This window comes from Taeniopygia guttata, chromosome 12, assembly GCF_048771995.1.
Source record: "Taeniopygia guttata chromosome 12, bTaeGut7.mat, whole genome shotgun sequence".
Lineage (NCBI taxonomy): Eukaryota > Metazoa > Chordata > Aves > Passeriformes > Estrildidae > Taeniopygia > Taeniopygia guttata.
Window position 1 is genome coordinate 15,722,714 of NC_133037.1, and position 15,955 is coordinate 15,738,668.

A 15,955-nucleotide genomic window follows, 5' to 3' on the forward strand; every position below is an offset into this window, starting at 1 on the left:
CTCCTGAAAAACAAAAACAGGCTAAGCAATCACTGACTGGGATGACTTGTTCTAGCAGGGATGTGACAGTTGCAAAACATTTATAAACCCACTTAAACTTGATTTAAAAAGAGCCAAGCTAGTTCAGCTGTGTTCAGCCTGTGAGGAGATGTGGACTGTTTCTAAAGGCTCTGCAAGAGATGATTAAGAAAATCAAATTTATGTGGATTACTCCTATGAAGCCTGTGCTCCCCTGGGAAATCTTTGAGAAAGCAACAAGTCACAAGCATTTGATGTCTCTGCACTGCTTTAAACACAGCTACTGACCTGTTAGCAGAAATCATCCATGTTCATGTGAGAAATGAAGAGCCCAGAAAGATTAGAGTAGATAAATAAAGTTGTTAGCATGATGGATAAAAATACTTGCTCCTAAAGAAATGCTGACCAGCGGAGGCCTCGGCGTGGGTCTGTCCTGTCCACGTCACTGCTGTGTTTGCAGTGCTGTGGACTGTGAGGAGGGAGACCTGGACTCTGTTCTAGCAATGATTCTTTCAAATATTGCTTCAAAGGGTATTTGTTAAGGCTACACACAGTTAATGATTTGGGATCTCTAGTTTTCATGTTAAAAGTTTCCCACTTTTCTGTGTATGCAATAAGTATCAGCCTTAAGTCCTGCCATTTCCCTCAGGGGGTCTGGTTTCAAAATAACTCTTCCCTTGCCCAAGTTTAAAAAAAAAAGGCTTTGTTTTCCCATTATTTGAGATAATTATAAATGAATGCTCATTGGCTAAAGATTACACAAGCCTCGCAGTGTATCGAATGCCATTAAAAAATAAGCCATGAGAGTGATATAAAATACATACAGTGAGCGGTCTGGCTGGTTTTGAAGACCTTGTTCACAAAATCCTTTCAGATAGACATGGCCTGTTATTTTTAGGCCAGCCAAGAGCAGTCAGCTCATGAAAGAAGATAGCTCAGTTTGACTTGTTTTTTTAAACTCGGATCTTAAAGCCCTGTAGCCAACAAGACAAAGATAAGCAAAGGCGCAGTGAGAAAACTGCTGCCTTGAGGGAATTCAGGCAAAAACTGCATTCTTGCTTACTAGAGTGCCCTTTAATCCTCCAGGTATTTAGTCCTGCTCCTCCTTCTGATGACTCCCCTGAAAAGGAGGCAGCGAGCCCTTTGCCAGGAGACAGGTACCACAGGATCCTGCCACAGGTCTCCACTATGGCACACCCCTAGGAAATCTTCCCAGTCCTGGAAGTATCCAATGGGATCTCCCCTGTTTGTGCTGACAGACCTTTGCACAGGCAGCAGCAGCTGGGAGTCGGCTCCTTTCAAACCAGTCCTGAAAACCCCTGATGACTGCTTTTGGGCAGAGTCAGCATGGACAGTCCTGCAGCTTTGCCAGATCTCCCACTGCCCCCTTCCCCTCCCTGTGTCCAGCAGCTGCTGAGAGACAGACGGATTTATCTGGGGTGTAATTACTGATGACAATTTACTGTAGCCAGACTCCTTCAGCATCACCCCAACACACATGGCCAGCAATGAGGAATATCCCAGCTGGGCCCTCCAGAAGGTGAGCTGAGCTGAGCTGAGCTGTGCCCAACCAACTGACCCAGCCAGTGTCACACCAAGTCTGCAGGCTCAAGCTTCTGCAAGCAATTAACCAGCAGGCAGGGGAAGAAAATGGAAATTCAAATGCAATTCAAATGCAAATATAACTGCAGAGAAAGAGTCAAGCCTAAGCTGTTTGCCTAAGCCCAAGCTTCATCTTAAACCCCCTGCTAATGCTGCAGCATGGGCAGTGGTGGCAGCAGAAGCAACAGGCAGCCTCAGCCCTGAATCAGATCTATGGGCAGGTAGATTCTCATTGCCTTGTCCCACAGAAGCTGGGGGAGGGATGCTGGCTTCAGATCCACCCCAGTGCTGCTGGAACTGTAGGCACTGCAACAAGCACAGCCAGACTGGAGTCAGGAGGTGGTGGGCACAGGGCCTGCAGGATCTAGCTCAGAGGATGGAGTCCTTGTTTTCGATGGCAGGCTCTGCCTGTGGATCCATCAGTGCACTCCTCACCTGGCACAAAGGCTGCACTGTGCCTGCAGACCAAGCTGTCCAGGAACCACAGCCCCAGGCAGGTCCCAGGGCAGCAGAGGCTGGGTCATGGAATGTGATGCTGCAAGACAGGAGCTGGAGAGCCCTCAGCCCACAGCAGCTGCCAGAGCCTGCCAGAGTTCAATGTCTGGACAATGCTTTCAGACACACGGCGATTCTTCGTGCTGTTCTGTGGTAGGTCAGGGCTTGGACTTGATGGTCCTTGTGGGTCGTTCCAACTCTGAATATCCTATGATTCTATGAAGCTGTGGGCCTTTGGCCCCAAGAACAGCCCTGCCAGGGCGGCTGGCCTGTGTGCATCCAGGAGAGGTCGTGTGAAGGAGACTCCAACCTTACTTGCCACCTCCTCTCTTCTAACACAACAGAACTGCAAACCAGGACATCAGACAGGCCATGCCTAGAAACACAAGGGCCAGAAAACTGTGGTGCAAGGAGGATGGGCACCTCTCAGAGCCTTCTGCTCACTGGGCATTGCTGCTGCACTGCTATGCTGTGGAAAGCTCAGGCTGGAGAAAGGAAAGCTGTGCTTGGCACAGCAAGCAGGAAGGACTTCCAACACAGATGCTTCCCTGTGGAAGGGACTGTGATACCTGACAGGGCTTTTGGGTACCCTCAGCAGACACTGCTCCTCTGGGCTGCTGTGTACCTTGCACAAAAGGCCCAACAACTCATAAACAAAACAAGCTGCTCCAGGACATCTCATGCAGATGCCTCTGCCCCTGGAAGTCTGGAAACAGCCCAGAGACTCGACTGGCTTTCAGAAGTACGTCAGCCTCAGTGACACAAGCCTTCATTTCCAGCAGGAGCTCACCACCTCTGTTCAGAGACCAAAAGCTACAAAAGAACAGCCAGTAATTGGTGCTTCCTTAATGCACAGGTAGGTCAGGATGGTTGAACTAACCCCACATTTTGGCTGGTTCCAGCCAAAGCCCTGCAAAGCCCCTCCTGTATGTCTGTGTGCACTGAAGCTGTTGCTTTAGAAAAACAAATGAAACCCAGCCCAGAAAGCTGAGCTAAGGGGGAATAAGGCTTGCAGTGAAGGGAGAATAAGGATTTCACTGGTCCTGGCCCTCATCTTCAAGTTCAAACTTCAGCCTCTGAAGGACCAAAGCTAGTAACAAAGCTACTCAAAGTAGCTGCTCTGCTTTTATGAGCTCATGACAACCTGAATGAGAAGTTTACATGTCTCCTGCTAATCTGCATTTTCCAGCCATTGAAGGAGTGAGTGAAGCCTCACGCATAGAAAGGAGCCCCCTCCTCTGCAGATGTGGGCGTACGGCTCAGCCTGCCTTCCACACGAGCTGGGCTTTGCCTGACCAGCTTCTTTGCCATCAGTAAAAAGCTCTGCAAAGGTGCAGGCTGAGCAGCTACGCCCAGCTCATGCCACCCTCGCATACTCCTGCCATGACGGCTTCTTTTCCAGATGCGCCTCTGTGCTGGCTATAAGGACACCATTCAGCGTCCCACTCTGCCTGGGCAAGGGAACACAACAGCTGTTTCACTGGGAGGTCACTACAAAACATTAAGTGTCCCAAGAAATCCTCCTTTCATCGGTCCATGCAAGCAGCTTGGAAGGATTTGTTTAGCCTTATTGTTGGAGTGGGAAGGCGCAGCCCGCCCGCGCTAGGGCTGGGGTCAGCACGGGCTGCCCACACCCCGCTTTATCCCTTGTCCAGGGGGTGAGCACGGGGCAGGAAAAGCCTCAAACAGCTTTAAAAAAAAAAAGTTTGGTCGGGCTCTTCTTTCAGTGCGACTTTTTATAAGCAAAAGGCCAAAGGGAAGCAAAAATACCACAGAGCAGGGATGCCAAGTGCTGGGGGTTTAGCGCTGCCACCGCACAGCTAACCGGCCCTGGCAATTTATTCCTCCCATCAGCAGATTGCTGGAAAGCCAACTTTCAAGAGATGGCAAGGAAAGGCAGACCAGACCTTGCAGCCTCAGGTCTGCTCCTTCACAGGATTCTCATTATTGTCACATTCCTCTGTCTCCCAGGGTGCTCAAAGCAACAACCTGTAAGAGCAGGACAAAACAAGGAACTTCCCAGCCCTCTGAAAAGCCAGTTTATAATTAGATCGAGTCACATTTTCCACTCCTCCAAATTCAGTTTGTTACTATGCGTGCACTGAAAATGCCAAATTCTCTGACTCGCTCTCACTGCAGGAAAAAGATAAGCCCCCTCGGCCTCCCCGAAGGAATCTTATCAGCTCATCTTATCACTCAGACTGCAGTGTGGCAACCAAGCAAAGCCCTGCTCAAGTCTTCCTTTGCCTGGACCTGTTCCAGGCACTGCCATTTATCCCTGTCTGCTTGCCTGTAAATAGCGGCTGTTGCTGCACCTCCCAGTTAGTCCAAGAAAACCAGGGACCCCAGGGAGGAGGTGAAGCTCAAATGCCTTGACACAGAGAGGCTTTTAAGATACCCAGCTTGATGACACAGCCCCTCGGGAGTGCTCTTTGCTTCTCTTCTTCCTTTGAGAAATGCCACTTTAATAAATTTCAAATTCAGTTAAAATGCTTTGAAATAAGGATCACTGCAAGAGTGGGGGAAAAAAGTCAGTATTTTGTGGTTTTCTTCCCTGAAAGCAAGTTGTGTCCTGGCACTGCAGGCTGGCTGTCAACATCCAGCCCTTGGCTTTGGGGTTGGAGCAGGATTGAGGTGAGCCCTGACAGTAGATACCCATGTCAGGACTCCTGCAACCCAATCCCTGTGAATCCTCTTTATAAATCAAGGTCCCTGGCATCTGATGAGAGCAAAGCTGTTCAATAAAAGCCATTTCAGCAGATGGCAAATAGAACAGCCATTGGAAACTCAGCCTCCTGCTTGGAAGTGGACTTGGCAGTGCTGGGTTAATGGTTGGGCTGGATAATCTAAAAGGTATTTTCCAACCTAAACAACTCTGTGATTCTATGAAAGCAAGTCTCCCTTTTCCCCAGATGGATAGCCAGTCTCTGATAACCTCCAAACCCACTCTATAGGCACACTGTGTAATTCACCTGAGTGAATTCTGTTGTTCTAATCACTTTCCCACCAGCTGTGTTTGCTTACAGAGACAGCTTCTCAGGGCCTCTGCTGTGTATTTTAGCTGTCTTCCCAACAAAGCCCTATGGAAACCATGCACTTCAAACCTAAAAATAATGAGGGGCTAAGACACAGCTGGGAATGCTCACCTGTGCTGACCTGAGCTCCTCAGCACTGGCTACAAACCCATTCAGATCTGCTCTGTGGGATCCATCCCACAGCCAACACTACCAGAACTGAAGGCAGGTCAGCAGCTTTACATGACCTTCAAGGAAGACACAGCAAATCTCCCGCTCTGGCAGGGATGTGCCTTAGGAAGCAGTACACACCAGGAGTTTCTCTCCTTCCAGCATGCTTTATAGAGCCACCTTTATTTTAAATAAAAGTTATTTAATAGTGTCTCTATCTATTGTGGGTTTATGTATTTAGGATGTCAGGTTGTGCAAGGGCTCAGTTCCTTGTGGGTATTGTACCCTTGTGGGAATAGCATACCTTGGCTGGTGGGATCAGTGGAGAGCCGTGTTTGGTAACAGCCACCACACCAAATCACGCACCTCACCTTTTGTCCTCTTCTGGGACTCAACATTTAGAAGCAGGAAAAACTACAGACCTGGATATTTACGCTGATAGGAAAATGTCCAAAGCAAAGCAGACATGGAAAAGCAAATTATTGTAGGATACAGCAAACAAGGTTATTTATAGAAGAGAAAAGGAAGTTTGGTGCTTTTATAAAAGGTTCTGGTAAAATTTAATCTGGAATGTTTTGTAATGCTGTGGTCATGCAAACATAAGAAAAATAAACTCAAGCTGTTGGAGGTGCAGAAGACAGCTGCAAAGCTGAGGGGAAGGAAAGAAAGCTTGTTTTATGAGAAAGACTAAAGAGGTTGGCTTGTTTAACCTAATAAAATCAAGATGGAGAATATGCCTGTCACCTATAAATACATAAGGGAAGTAAATATTATGAAGGTAGAATTGATTTAGGCTAAAGGGCAGCACATATAAATATTTCTAGCCATCTCTAAATTTAGGCTAGAAGCTGCATTTTTAATCAGAGCAGCCAAATTCTGGAGCAGCTTCAAACAGAAGTGGCAGGAACAGGAAATCCAGCTGGTCTTTTGACCGGAGCATGATCTGTTCTTTGACAGGACACAGCTGAGAGGTAACAGGTCAGACTCCACAAGTCCTCAGTGGGAATGGGGTTAAGGAGATGATGGCTGGTGAAGGTACCAGCACTAATGCCCATGTTTACTCTGTCCCAGCCAGCATCTGCCAGGAGCCAGTGGGAGCCAGTGGCAACCCACCCACACATTGTCTGCATGGCAAGGAAATTGGGTGTTTTAACCCAAACCTTGTAAAAATACCAATGTTTTGATGTCAAAATGTGACAGAAAGGCGTGCAAGGTGCCTTTTAGGAAGCCACAGCAAGGAATTTTAATTTCCAACCACCTCCAGACAGCAGGAGAGCAGTCTTACAGCCAGAAAGCCCTGCTGTAGTGAGGAAGCTAGAGGACTGCATCTGGACTGACCTGCTGCCAAATCCAACAGCTGGAATACCTGCAAGCTCCAGCTGCTTTTCAGAGGACATGAAAGTGCCTGAGTAAGACACTTGCTTGGGAACACAAGGCACAGGGGAAGGGTGCTACCATGGCCCCAGTGCCTTGCAGGCAGCTGGCTCTGAGCAATGTGGAAACAGACTCTGAAATTAAGACACGTGGTAGTTTTTTACTTCTTTTCTCTGCAGCTTGAGCACATTCAAATAAACTTGCTTCTGTCCTTAGCCATAAAACTCTCACCTGTTGTTCAGCAGCTTTGGGGGTGGCAGGGAAAGGCTGGGGAGCTCATACCTGACTGTGCAGGAGTGCGTGCCTGCGGGGCACTCCTCCACCACGCTGCACATGCCTGGCGTTGTTTCCATCCCACAACCGAGTTTGCAGATAAAAGTATTTTGTCTACAGCTGGCTGGAATCTGCTAACAAGCAGGGAGAGGATCTGAGAAGGAGCTTCAAGGCGATCCCCACCACAATCCTAGAAATAATCAGTGGGAATCATCTAGAATTGAAGCAATCACACTTTCTCCAGGCTTCTCCAGGACAGCAATTGTCAGCATTTTTTTTAAATAAAAAATTGTAGATAATTTATTTAAAATTTAAGAGGAAAAACTACAGGTAAACATATCTCATTGTAAACCCTGCTCTATCTCAGAAGGAACAGAAGTCTTTATTCTTTCCTCTCAGGGTTTAAGTATACCAGAGACTAAGATTCAGAAGTATTATGCTTTTACTGGTCCAGCTGAGAAATGCCAGGCAGCCTGAGAAAAAGACCAGAGCAATGTGCCCTGAAACTTACCAGTAAAACAAAAATGCATCCCAGCACCCAAAATTGCCTACGCAGTTCTCACTAGCCAAGAATCAAATCCCCATAGCAAAGGTCAGCTGTGCTCAGCAGCCAACATGCATTCTCTGCAAGGAGAGCCCTTCCAGAGACAGCAGCTAAGTGAAAGCCTGCTGCACTTCTAAAATCAATTTCAAGGTGAACAGATGCAACATGCACTTGGGTAAACCCAGGGATAAGCATGAAAATCGCTCCCAGAATTTGTTGAACTACACACAACCAGCAGCTGCTGGGTCCTGCTGCAGCCTAGGCCCTTCCAGGCCCTCCAGGCTTTTGGTGTTGGTCAACACACCTCACACCTACATGGCAGAGGCATAATGTGAAGCCATCAGGTGGAATGGAAATAATCCATCAGTATTTTCCTGCAGCTACTTGAGCTATCACAGATGACTTTTGTGCCAGGAAAAGATGACAGAGGAAGCTGTGGTGTTATATAAATACTGACACTTATTCCTGCCATCAAAGCAGCTATTAGACAACACCAGAACAAGCAACTTGGATGCAAAATCCGACCCAAAGTTATAATTTCTGTAACATGAGATCTGGGGCTCACCACAGGCTCTGGCAGCCTGGTGCTGTACAGGTGCCCTTTGCTCTGAGCACAGGCTGTGGGTGAGGCTGGGCAGGGACCTCGGCCATGGGTCAGCACAGAGTCACCGAGACCAGCCTGGCCCCTTCCCCGACTCCTCTGGCCAGGGACTCACCCTCCTCCCCCTGTCTGACCCTCTGTCCATAACAGCTGCATTCTTCACATTTTCTGCCCACCCTGGCACACTGTGGTCTGGCACCCTTGCTGGAGCCAGCAGGATCACGTATCAGGATTCGGGTAATTGTGTGACTGCACAGAGAGCTAAACCAAACCTGCCTTCCAGGAGAAACAGATGTCAGACTTGCTCCTGACTTCTCTCCATCTCCCTCTGATCTTCTAAGACACACCAGAAGCTTGTCTTTTTATAATGCTTTATAATGCTCTTTGAAAAGAAATCCTGAGACTGGAAGGCAGTTCTATCTTTTAAGAAGAGAATTTTCTGAATTCCACGTGATCCAAGCAAACCCTTCCAGGAAAGGACTAACAATGACCACACCTGTGTTTGGCCATGTCCCGACCTTCCTCTGGGCTATTTTACCCCTCTCCTGCACTCAGGACTGATTCCAAAACACAGTTTTCAGGTCCTTGCAGTCCCAGCGGTGTGAGTTTAAGTCAGATAAGGGGAAAGGCTACCATCTTTCCCAAGGGATGAATTAGGGGCAAGGTCAGAAGAGACAGTGTCACAGGCAGCCCAAAACCTCGCTGGCAGGACAGAGTCTGTTTGTCAGGAAATGTTTTGTTACCACAGTGAAGCAAACTCCCATAGCTTGAACAGCACTCCCAGGGAATCTGTGGCTCCCCAGATCCCAGGGCAGCATCTCCTCATGAATGTGCCCATCGTTGAGGGCAGAGCATCTCATAGTTTAAATACAGCCAACAAATTCAATAATTCAATTAGTCACCCCTGAGAAGTCTTCTCTGTTACAGAAGAGAGAAACTTTGCAATGAGATGACACTAATTTTTTATAAAAATCCTTCTCCTGTAGTCCTACAAAACTGTAAGGCTGCTTCCCAGCCACCCTCATGACCCAGCACATTAGTGGGGTGACTCCCTCGATCCTGCATGAATATAACTAAAAACGATCCTTGGGGAATGGTGTTTCTCACCTGGACAACTTCTCCATTGGAAGCAATTAAATCCGTGGGGATGGAGACTCTGAAGTAGCGTCCCACCACGGCAGAGCTGTCGGGTATCCCCACCACAGCCGGCACAGCCTCCCGCAGCTCCGACAGCGCCGAGTGCATGGAGGCCTCCAGCTGGTTCTCCCAGTCCCGAACCACTTCTGCCGGCTCGCTGGGCCAGTGGCAGTGAGCAGAGGCTGCCAGCAGCAGCACAGGGAGCCAAGTCCTCCCCAGGACAGGGGCTTGCAGTAGGCATCCAACAGTCATTCTTCCCAGCAGCCTTGGCAACGGTGCTCCAGCTGGAAAGGAGATCACAGGGAATATGCAGGCACCACAGCACAGGCAGGGGATCCACCAGTCCTTCACAGCAGCCTCATCCTAGGAGTCCTGGGAACCTGGTTAGACATAGGAAATCCTATCAGCACATTAATTAAGATACCCAAGCCAGTCAGTCAACTCACAGTGACCTTGCAACAGGCAAAGGGTTACTGGCCATGTTACTCTCAGTGCCTTTTGATTTAACTGCAAGTTACCACAACCATTACAGAGCTTGAGAGTTCCTCAGCTCCTCTTCTGACATGCAGCATCTCCAAAGAAACAAGAGCATCCTGCTTTTGCATGCACACAGCTGTGTTTCTACTGCTCTGGAGACACAGAATACCGAGATAGCCACAGGTAGGGAGACAGGGGAGATACAACCAAAGCTGAGACTGACCACAACACTAATAGCTGACCTTTCACGGCGAGCTGAAGCCAGGCTGGAATATCAGTGGATTTAAATGTCAGTTACCCAGTAGGAAAGATACTAAGAAACATTTGGAAGTCCAAAGCTGCCATCCTAATGGCTTGACACATGACAGATGCTTCTGCTCCTCCGACCCATGAGCCTGGTTTTCAAGCCAGGTCGCCTCTCAGGTCCAACTTTTTGTATTAGTGTGTTCAGGGTTGATCTGGGGGCCTGCAACATGCAGCCCCAAATTAGACTGAAGTGAGCTAAGCACACAGTGGTTTATTCTGCCATCCAGCCCTCTCCTGCTTGTACAGCTCACCTGTGCCCACACTGTGCCAAGACACATCTCCAGCACTCCCTCACTTTGTTGTTTTGTTCTTTCACTTCGTCCCAATCATTACCACCTCCCTGTTTCCCTGGATCTCCTTTCTCTTTGTCCTTTGGCCATCATTTCCTTTGTTTCCCCAGCTACTTCTCCCTCCAGACTGCATTCAGCCACGGCAGTCACCATGTTTCTCTTCACAGACTGCTTGCAGGAGACCAATGGATTCCTGGACAGAGCCATGTGGGGCCCCAGGGAAGTTGTACTGCCCACTCTGGTATGGCAGTTTGCAGCCAGCACAGCCCCTGGCAACTAATCTGCAGTGATGAGTGGAGTGGTGGGTTACACAGGATGGCAGGACAGACACACAGACCAAGCAGACATTGTTCAATGCCAGGAGCACACAACACTGGGTTCCCTTATGCCTTGAACCAACTCCTTTTTCCCAGGCTGAGAGAAAAGTGGCTCCAAATTCCCAGAGCAAATCAGCACAGCTTCCAACCACTGGCTCCTAGTTGGATGTATTTTAGCCTTTCTGTCTGCACCATATGATTCAGATCAGGCTGTCCCAGGAGACCCTGGAGCCAGTCCGTGTGGGAAGGGAAATCCCACTGCTTCTTGCCCTTGCAGAGCTCCTGGAGCAGCACAGCAGGGCTCAGCTGCCTGCTGTGCTGCGGCCAGGCAGGGTGTATTGCCCACCAGAGGCTTGCAGAAGCAGGCAGAGGTCTGCCCATGTAGGCATCCAAGCCCAAGGCTACCACAGCAGGCTCTAGGAATAACAGGAGAGATAAGGTTTGGTTGCTCACCCTCCTAAAGCCTGAGCTCTAGAGAAGCTGAGAGGCAGCGTGTAAGGACCTGCACATCTGCATCCCTCGATGAGCCTTTCACAATAAACCCCACACAGAGAAGGGCTGACACCTCCTACCCCAAGGAAACGAGCCCAGGACACAGCACAGAGGGCTGTGGGTAGTGGGAATTAGGAGCTGAATGCAATAACCTCTGGCTACAGGATCCACGAGGCAGATACCTGATCTGACCGCTGTTCTGTGGAGAACCTGTCTCAAGTGAAAGGCAGAAGAGACAGCAGAGGCAGGATAACATTGCTGGGAACCACGAGACAGATGGGAGGATGGCTGGTAAGAAGGTCAGTGCTACAAAAAAGCCCACTCCCTGCTGCTCTTGTGCTTCCAACTGTCTGACATGACGGGGAAGGGAATATACCAGATAAAACAAGGAAGGCAATGCCTTTCCCACAGGCAAAGGAACACAGACCCATAGACTCTGCTGAGCTGGAAGGGGCCCATCAGGATGATCAAACCTAACTCCTGGCGCTGCACAAGACACCCCAAGAATTCCACCATGTGCCTGAGAGCTTTGCCTAAATGCTTCTTGAGCTCTGTCAGCCTTGGGGCTGTGACCATTCCCTGGGGAGCCCATTCAGTGCCCCACCACCCTCTGGGTGCAAAACCACCAGCACAGGATGGTCTTCACCCAGAGAGAAGTGCCTGAGCTGTCACTCCAGAGTTTATCCTCAGGAAGTGGCTGCTGGGTAAGGACAAGTCACAATCCCTATAGGGTACATCTCTCCTACCAGCTCCCTGTGTGGTCAGAGGAGGATCTGACACATTGCAATTGATTGCAGATGAGCACAGAGTTATCTCAGCAGGTAAGTGAGTACCACAGTAGATGTCTGGTGGAGAATATCCAACAGGCCACGTGAATGAGCTACAGAGATGTCAAAGACACCTGCAAAAGGTCCTGAGGAAGTCACTGCTCATCACAATGGGAAATCAGGGGACTCTGTCCCTGCACTGTGCTTACAAAGCTGAAAGAACTACTGTCACACTCCATGGAGCCTGGAGCATGGTGACTGTAGTGATGACACCTTGTCCATGATACTTCTCCTGGAAGCTGCTCGTTGGAAAGCCCTGATGTGTATGGCAAGCACGGGCAGGATCAGAGACTTGTAGCCAGGGGAGGAATGTGGCAGCAGCCCCGTGGCTGCCATAGGGCTGAGACGCTATCGAGGAAATGCGGCTCCCTCTCACTGCTGCATTGAGTATCCACACCTGAGCAGAGGACAGACACCCCAGACAGCCAGACACACAGTGTACAACTGCACAAGGCTGTAAAAACACCTGGAGAGGTGCTTCAGGCCAGTCCCTGCCCTATCACACTGCAGTGGGGCTCATGCATGAGCGTGGTACAGCTCTGTGCTGCTCAGCCAGATGACGTGATCCAGCCTGGGGCGTGCGTTTTTGTTGGATGGAGAGGAGTATTTGGGCAGAAAGGAACTGGTTCTTGGTATCTGCGGTGAGCAGGAGAGGAAGATGAAGTCATCACCTATTTCAGAAATACTTATCAAAACAGTCAACAACCACTGCCCCATATATGCCACTCAGCCCAGCAACTGGCCATTATATGCTCATGTGACACTTGCAGGTTGCAAATTCACAGTTTCATTTTAGGGAAACCACAGAAGAACAGGCTCAGCATATAGGAGTGGAGCACACAGGAGGTATAGGCAGAATTCAGTAGCTGATAACAAAGAACGAACAGAAGAGCCAAGAACAAACTTGCACCACCAAAAAAAAACCTTAACACAGCTCCACCTCACCACACAATGGACAGAAGCTGAAACACTGTCAGCCTCTCACAGAGTGTGAAGGAGGAAAAGCAGGGTGGTTCCACCTATCAGCAGAGCCGTACAAGGCATTGCCCTGCAGTGCTGCGGTCCACATGGGCTATCAGTGCAAGCTGAATACCTTTTGGGATAGGGAATCCCCTGCCTAAAGCCAGTAGTGCTGCTCTGCAAGTCTACTGCCACCAGTACTGTGGGTCTGGATGCAGCTGCAGAAGAGTGAAGGCTACCTGCAGCAAGGCAGGAACAAGTGCCAGGACCTGCCTGGTGCTTCTGGTTTGAGAGCCCACACCACCTCAATGGCAATACCATGGGCACAACCCTGACTCAAGTGAGAAACTATCCCAGCTGTATTTGGAAAAAGTCAGCATTCTGGGTCATTGTCCATGATTGGTGAGTGGCACAGAACTGGAGCTCTCCAGGAGCAAAAACCTCAGTGCTTCACAAATTCAAAACAGGGCCAAAACCAAAACACAGATGGAATTCTGCAGGTGGTTTTCTGCTGATCTCTGGGAAGCATCAGGCCATAGAGCTGACTGACTTAGGCAGCACTCCCCAGTTATGAGGGAAGGCTAGACCACCCCAGCTTCTCTACATGGCACTGTGCTCCTCCTTCCAGCAAGATCTGCACTGCCCAGTCTCACAGAACAAACACAAAGGTTCAGGTTAGTCCTGAATTTCAGGATGTTTCGTTCTGTCTGATCTTCTGAAAGAACTGACTTTCTCTTTATTCTCCTGCTTCTGTGAGAGCTCTTTTGGTCTTAAGTTCAAGCCTTCAGAGTGTTGGATGAAACATCAAAGTCAGTATCAACATCTGCTTCAGTCCTAGAGCTTGCTGCATGTGCCAAGGTTGATTCCTGAACTCCAGTGCCAAACCCCCTCTCAGAGCCACAGAACTGGGCCTGCTTGGTGCAGTTATGATGCTGCATTTGATATGATGCTGACTTGTCAAGGCAATGCTGGAATTTGCTCCTTCTCCATGCAGCTATGAGACCCACTGACATGTAAAGCACCTGTGTTATCCAGGAATGCTGAACAGTGCAGGCAGAAGATGGGACTGAAAGGAAAGACTGAGAGCAGGACAAAGTAGCTACTCCCAGCCACGCTTTTTCCCAGAGCCCTTTCCTTCTGCCCATCACGGACCCAGGTGTGGAGCCAGGGGAAGCATCCCAGCCAGAGGAGGGTGGCTGTCCTAGAAATGACTCTTCCTCTGTGGCCGATTGTGACACCACTTCAGCAAGAACCAGTGAAAGTGAAGTCTCTGTCCAGCTGCATCTAATCCAATTGCTCAAGCACACAATCACATCACTGGGCTGCGGTAATTAATCACCACCAGCATATTAATGCCACTGAGCCGAGTGTGCAGAAAGCTCAAGTAACTGTGATGCGATTCTTGACTCTGGTTAAGAAGATATGTAGGAGTTAGGAGGAATCCCACTTACCTGATTGCTTATTTACAAATATCCTCATTAAAGAAAGCACTAAGCAACTGGCCTTTCTCTCTCTAAGGAAGCAAACTCTGCTGCAAAGACTTGGGGCACCTTTGCAGAGCAGAGCTATTGTCTCTGCAGAGATCTCCGGTGCGTGTTTCCACAGGAGGATCTCCGGGCAAGTCCTGTCAGCTATCACGTGCCTGCGAGCCAAGGCAGCAAGGAATGATGAAATGCAGCGTCCCAACACAAAGATGGCACTCTGCCGGACGTGCTGCCCGCTCCCAAACACGACAGCAGCCACCCCTGGTGCCAGCCTGGCGGCACGGCCCGGGCACAGGCGGCTGCTGCTCCCTGCACGTCTGCGCCGTGCTGAGGGAGCCCAGGAAGGGGGCAGGAGGGTCAAACAGCCCGTGGGCAGGGTGTCTGGGCACAGCAGCCCACCACCAAGTTATGAACTAACAGTCTCTTCAAGCCCAAGAGCATGCCAGCCTGCAAGCCTGACTTGTAGTATGTACAAAGAACAGCCTGGAGCATGAAATTTAGGAAACAGTCAGAGTTTCTGTGCCTGCCCCGCTCTGGATGTACCCTGAAACAAAGGCAGCAGCCCTTCCAGCAGACTCTGTTAAAGGCTATGGGAAGTGCAGCAAACGCCTCTGGGGGTTATTTCCAACCTCAATGGCTTCTGCCATGTACATTCACAGATGACCCAAGCTCCAGACACTGCTGCACACAGGATGAGTTACAGACAGGGATGTACAGCAGAACAACCAAGAGACACGCTGGTCACACACAGACTCAGGGGAGGCACCTGCCATGTGGGAACAGGCCAGGAAGAGGACAAGAAGATTCACCACTAGACAAAGCTCCCCACTCCACATTGCTCAGTGACAGCATCCTGTCCTGCACAACACTAACCAGGCATTTCTAGGGATGGTGACCTTACTTACACAGAGGCTGGAAGACAAACTCGTGCAGTTTCTGGCTTAATGCTGCACTCACAGCTGCCTGCTCAAAGCCACGTGTGCACCAAAACCAAAGCAGGAGCAGCTCATGATCAGATATCGGACCCTGAAAGACCTGTCCAAGTGGGAAGCCTCAGATCAATGCTCCTGAGGCCCCTGGAGCCCCTTCCAGCGTCTCCCCCCACAGACATCAATACCTGGTCACCCCAGACACCATCAGCTCAGGAGGTACCAACAAAGCTGTACTCAATTCTTCACCCTAAAACTTCATTTCAACATGGTGTACCCACTGTGTATGGTCACCACATTAAATGTGAAGGTGCTCAGAAGTGACACCCAGCCCAAAGGACATAGGCACAAAAAGTGCTGCTTTTTTCATCCTCCTCCTTCTTGTATTTCTGCACTGCTTGTCTCCAGCACATCTGGTGTCAGTAACAGGAAACCCTGATGCCGAAAAACAATCTAGGGAAAAAAAAAACAAACTCAAACCCAAAACAGCAGTGCTAAAAATGTGTGCTGAGCAGGGAAATAAGCAGCACCTTCCTGTTGATGGGGAACTTGCCTGCAAGCAGTCACTAACTTGTTGCTTTCAAGTTCCAGAGGCCACAGGCAGTTTCGTGACACTTGTGCGGGAAGTGGTCACCGCCACCAAC

The 15,955-nt window shown here is 49.5% G+C and overlaps 1 protein-coding gene across 9 annotated transcripts in view; it reads right to left on the reverse strand.

Annotated features, from left to right (window-relative positions):
- The window catches only part of DAG1 (dystroglycan 1), a 49,407-nt gene that overhangs the window by 5,816 nt on the left and 27,636 nt on the right, over positions 1-15,955 (reverse strand). For all 9 annotated transcript variants that reach the window (XM_072935001.1, XM_030283531.4, XM_030283533.4 and 6 more), the window contains exon 2: positions 9,200-9,609. In XM_072935001.1, coding sequence (XP_072791102.1) covers positions 9,200-9,481 — 282 coding nt within the window. In that variant the 5' untranslated portion in view covers positions 9,482-9,609. The remainder of the gene's footprint in view (positions 1-9,199; positions 9,610-15,955) is intronic.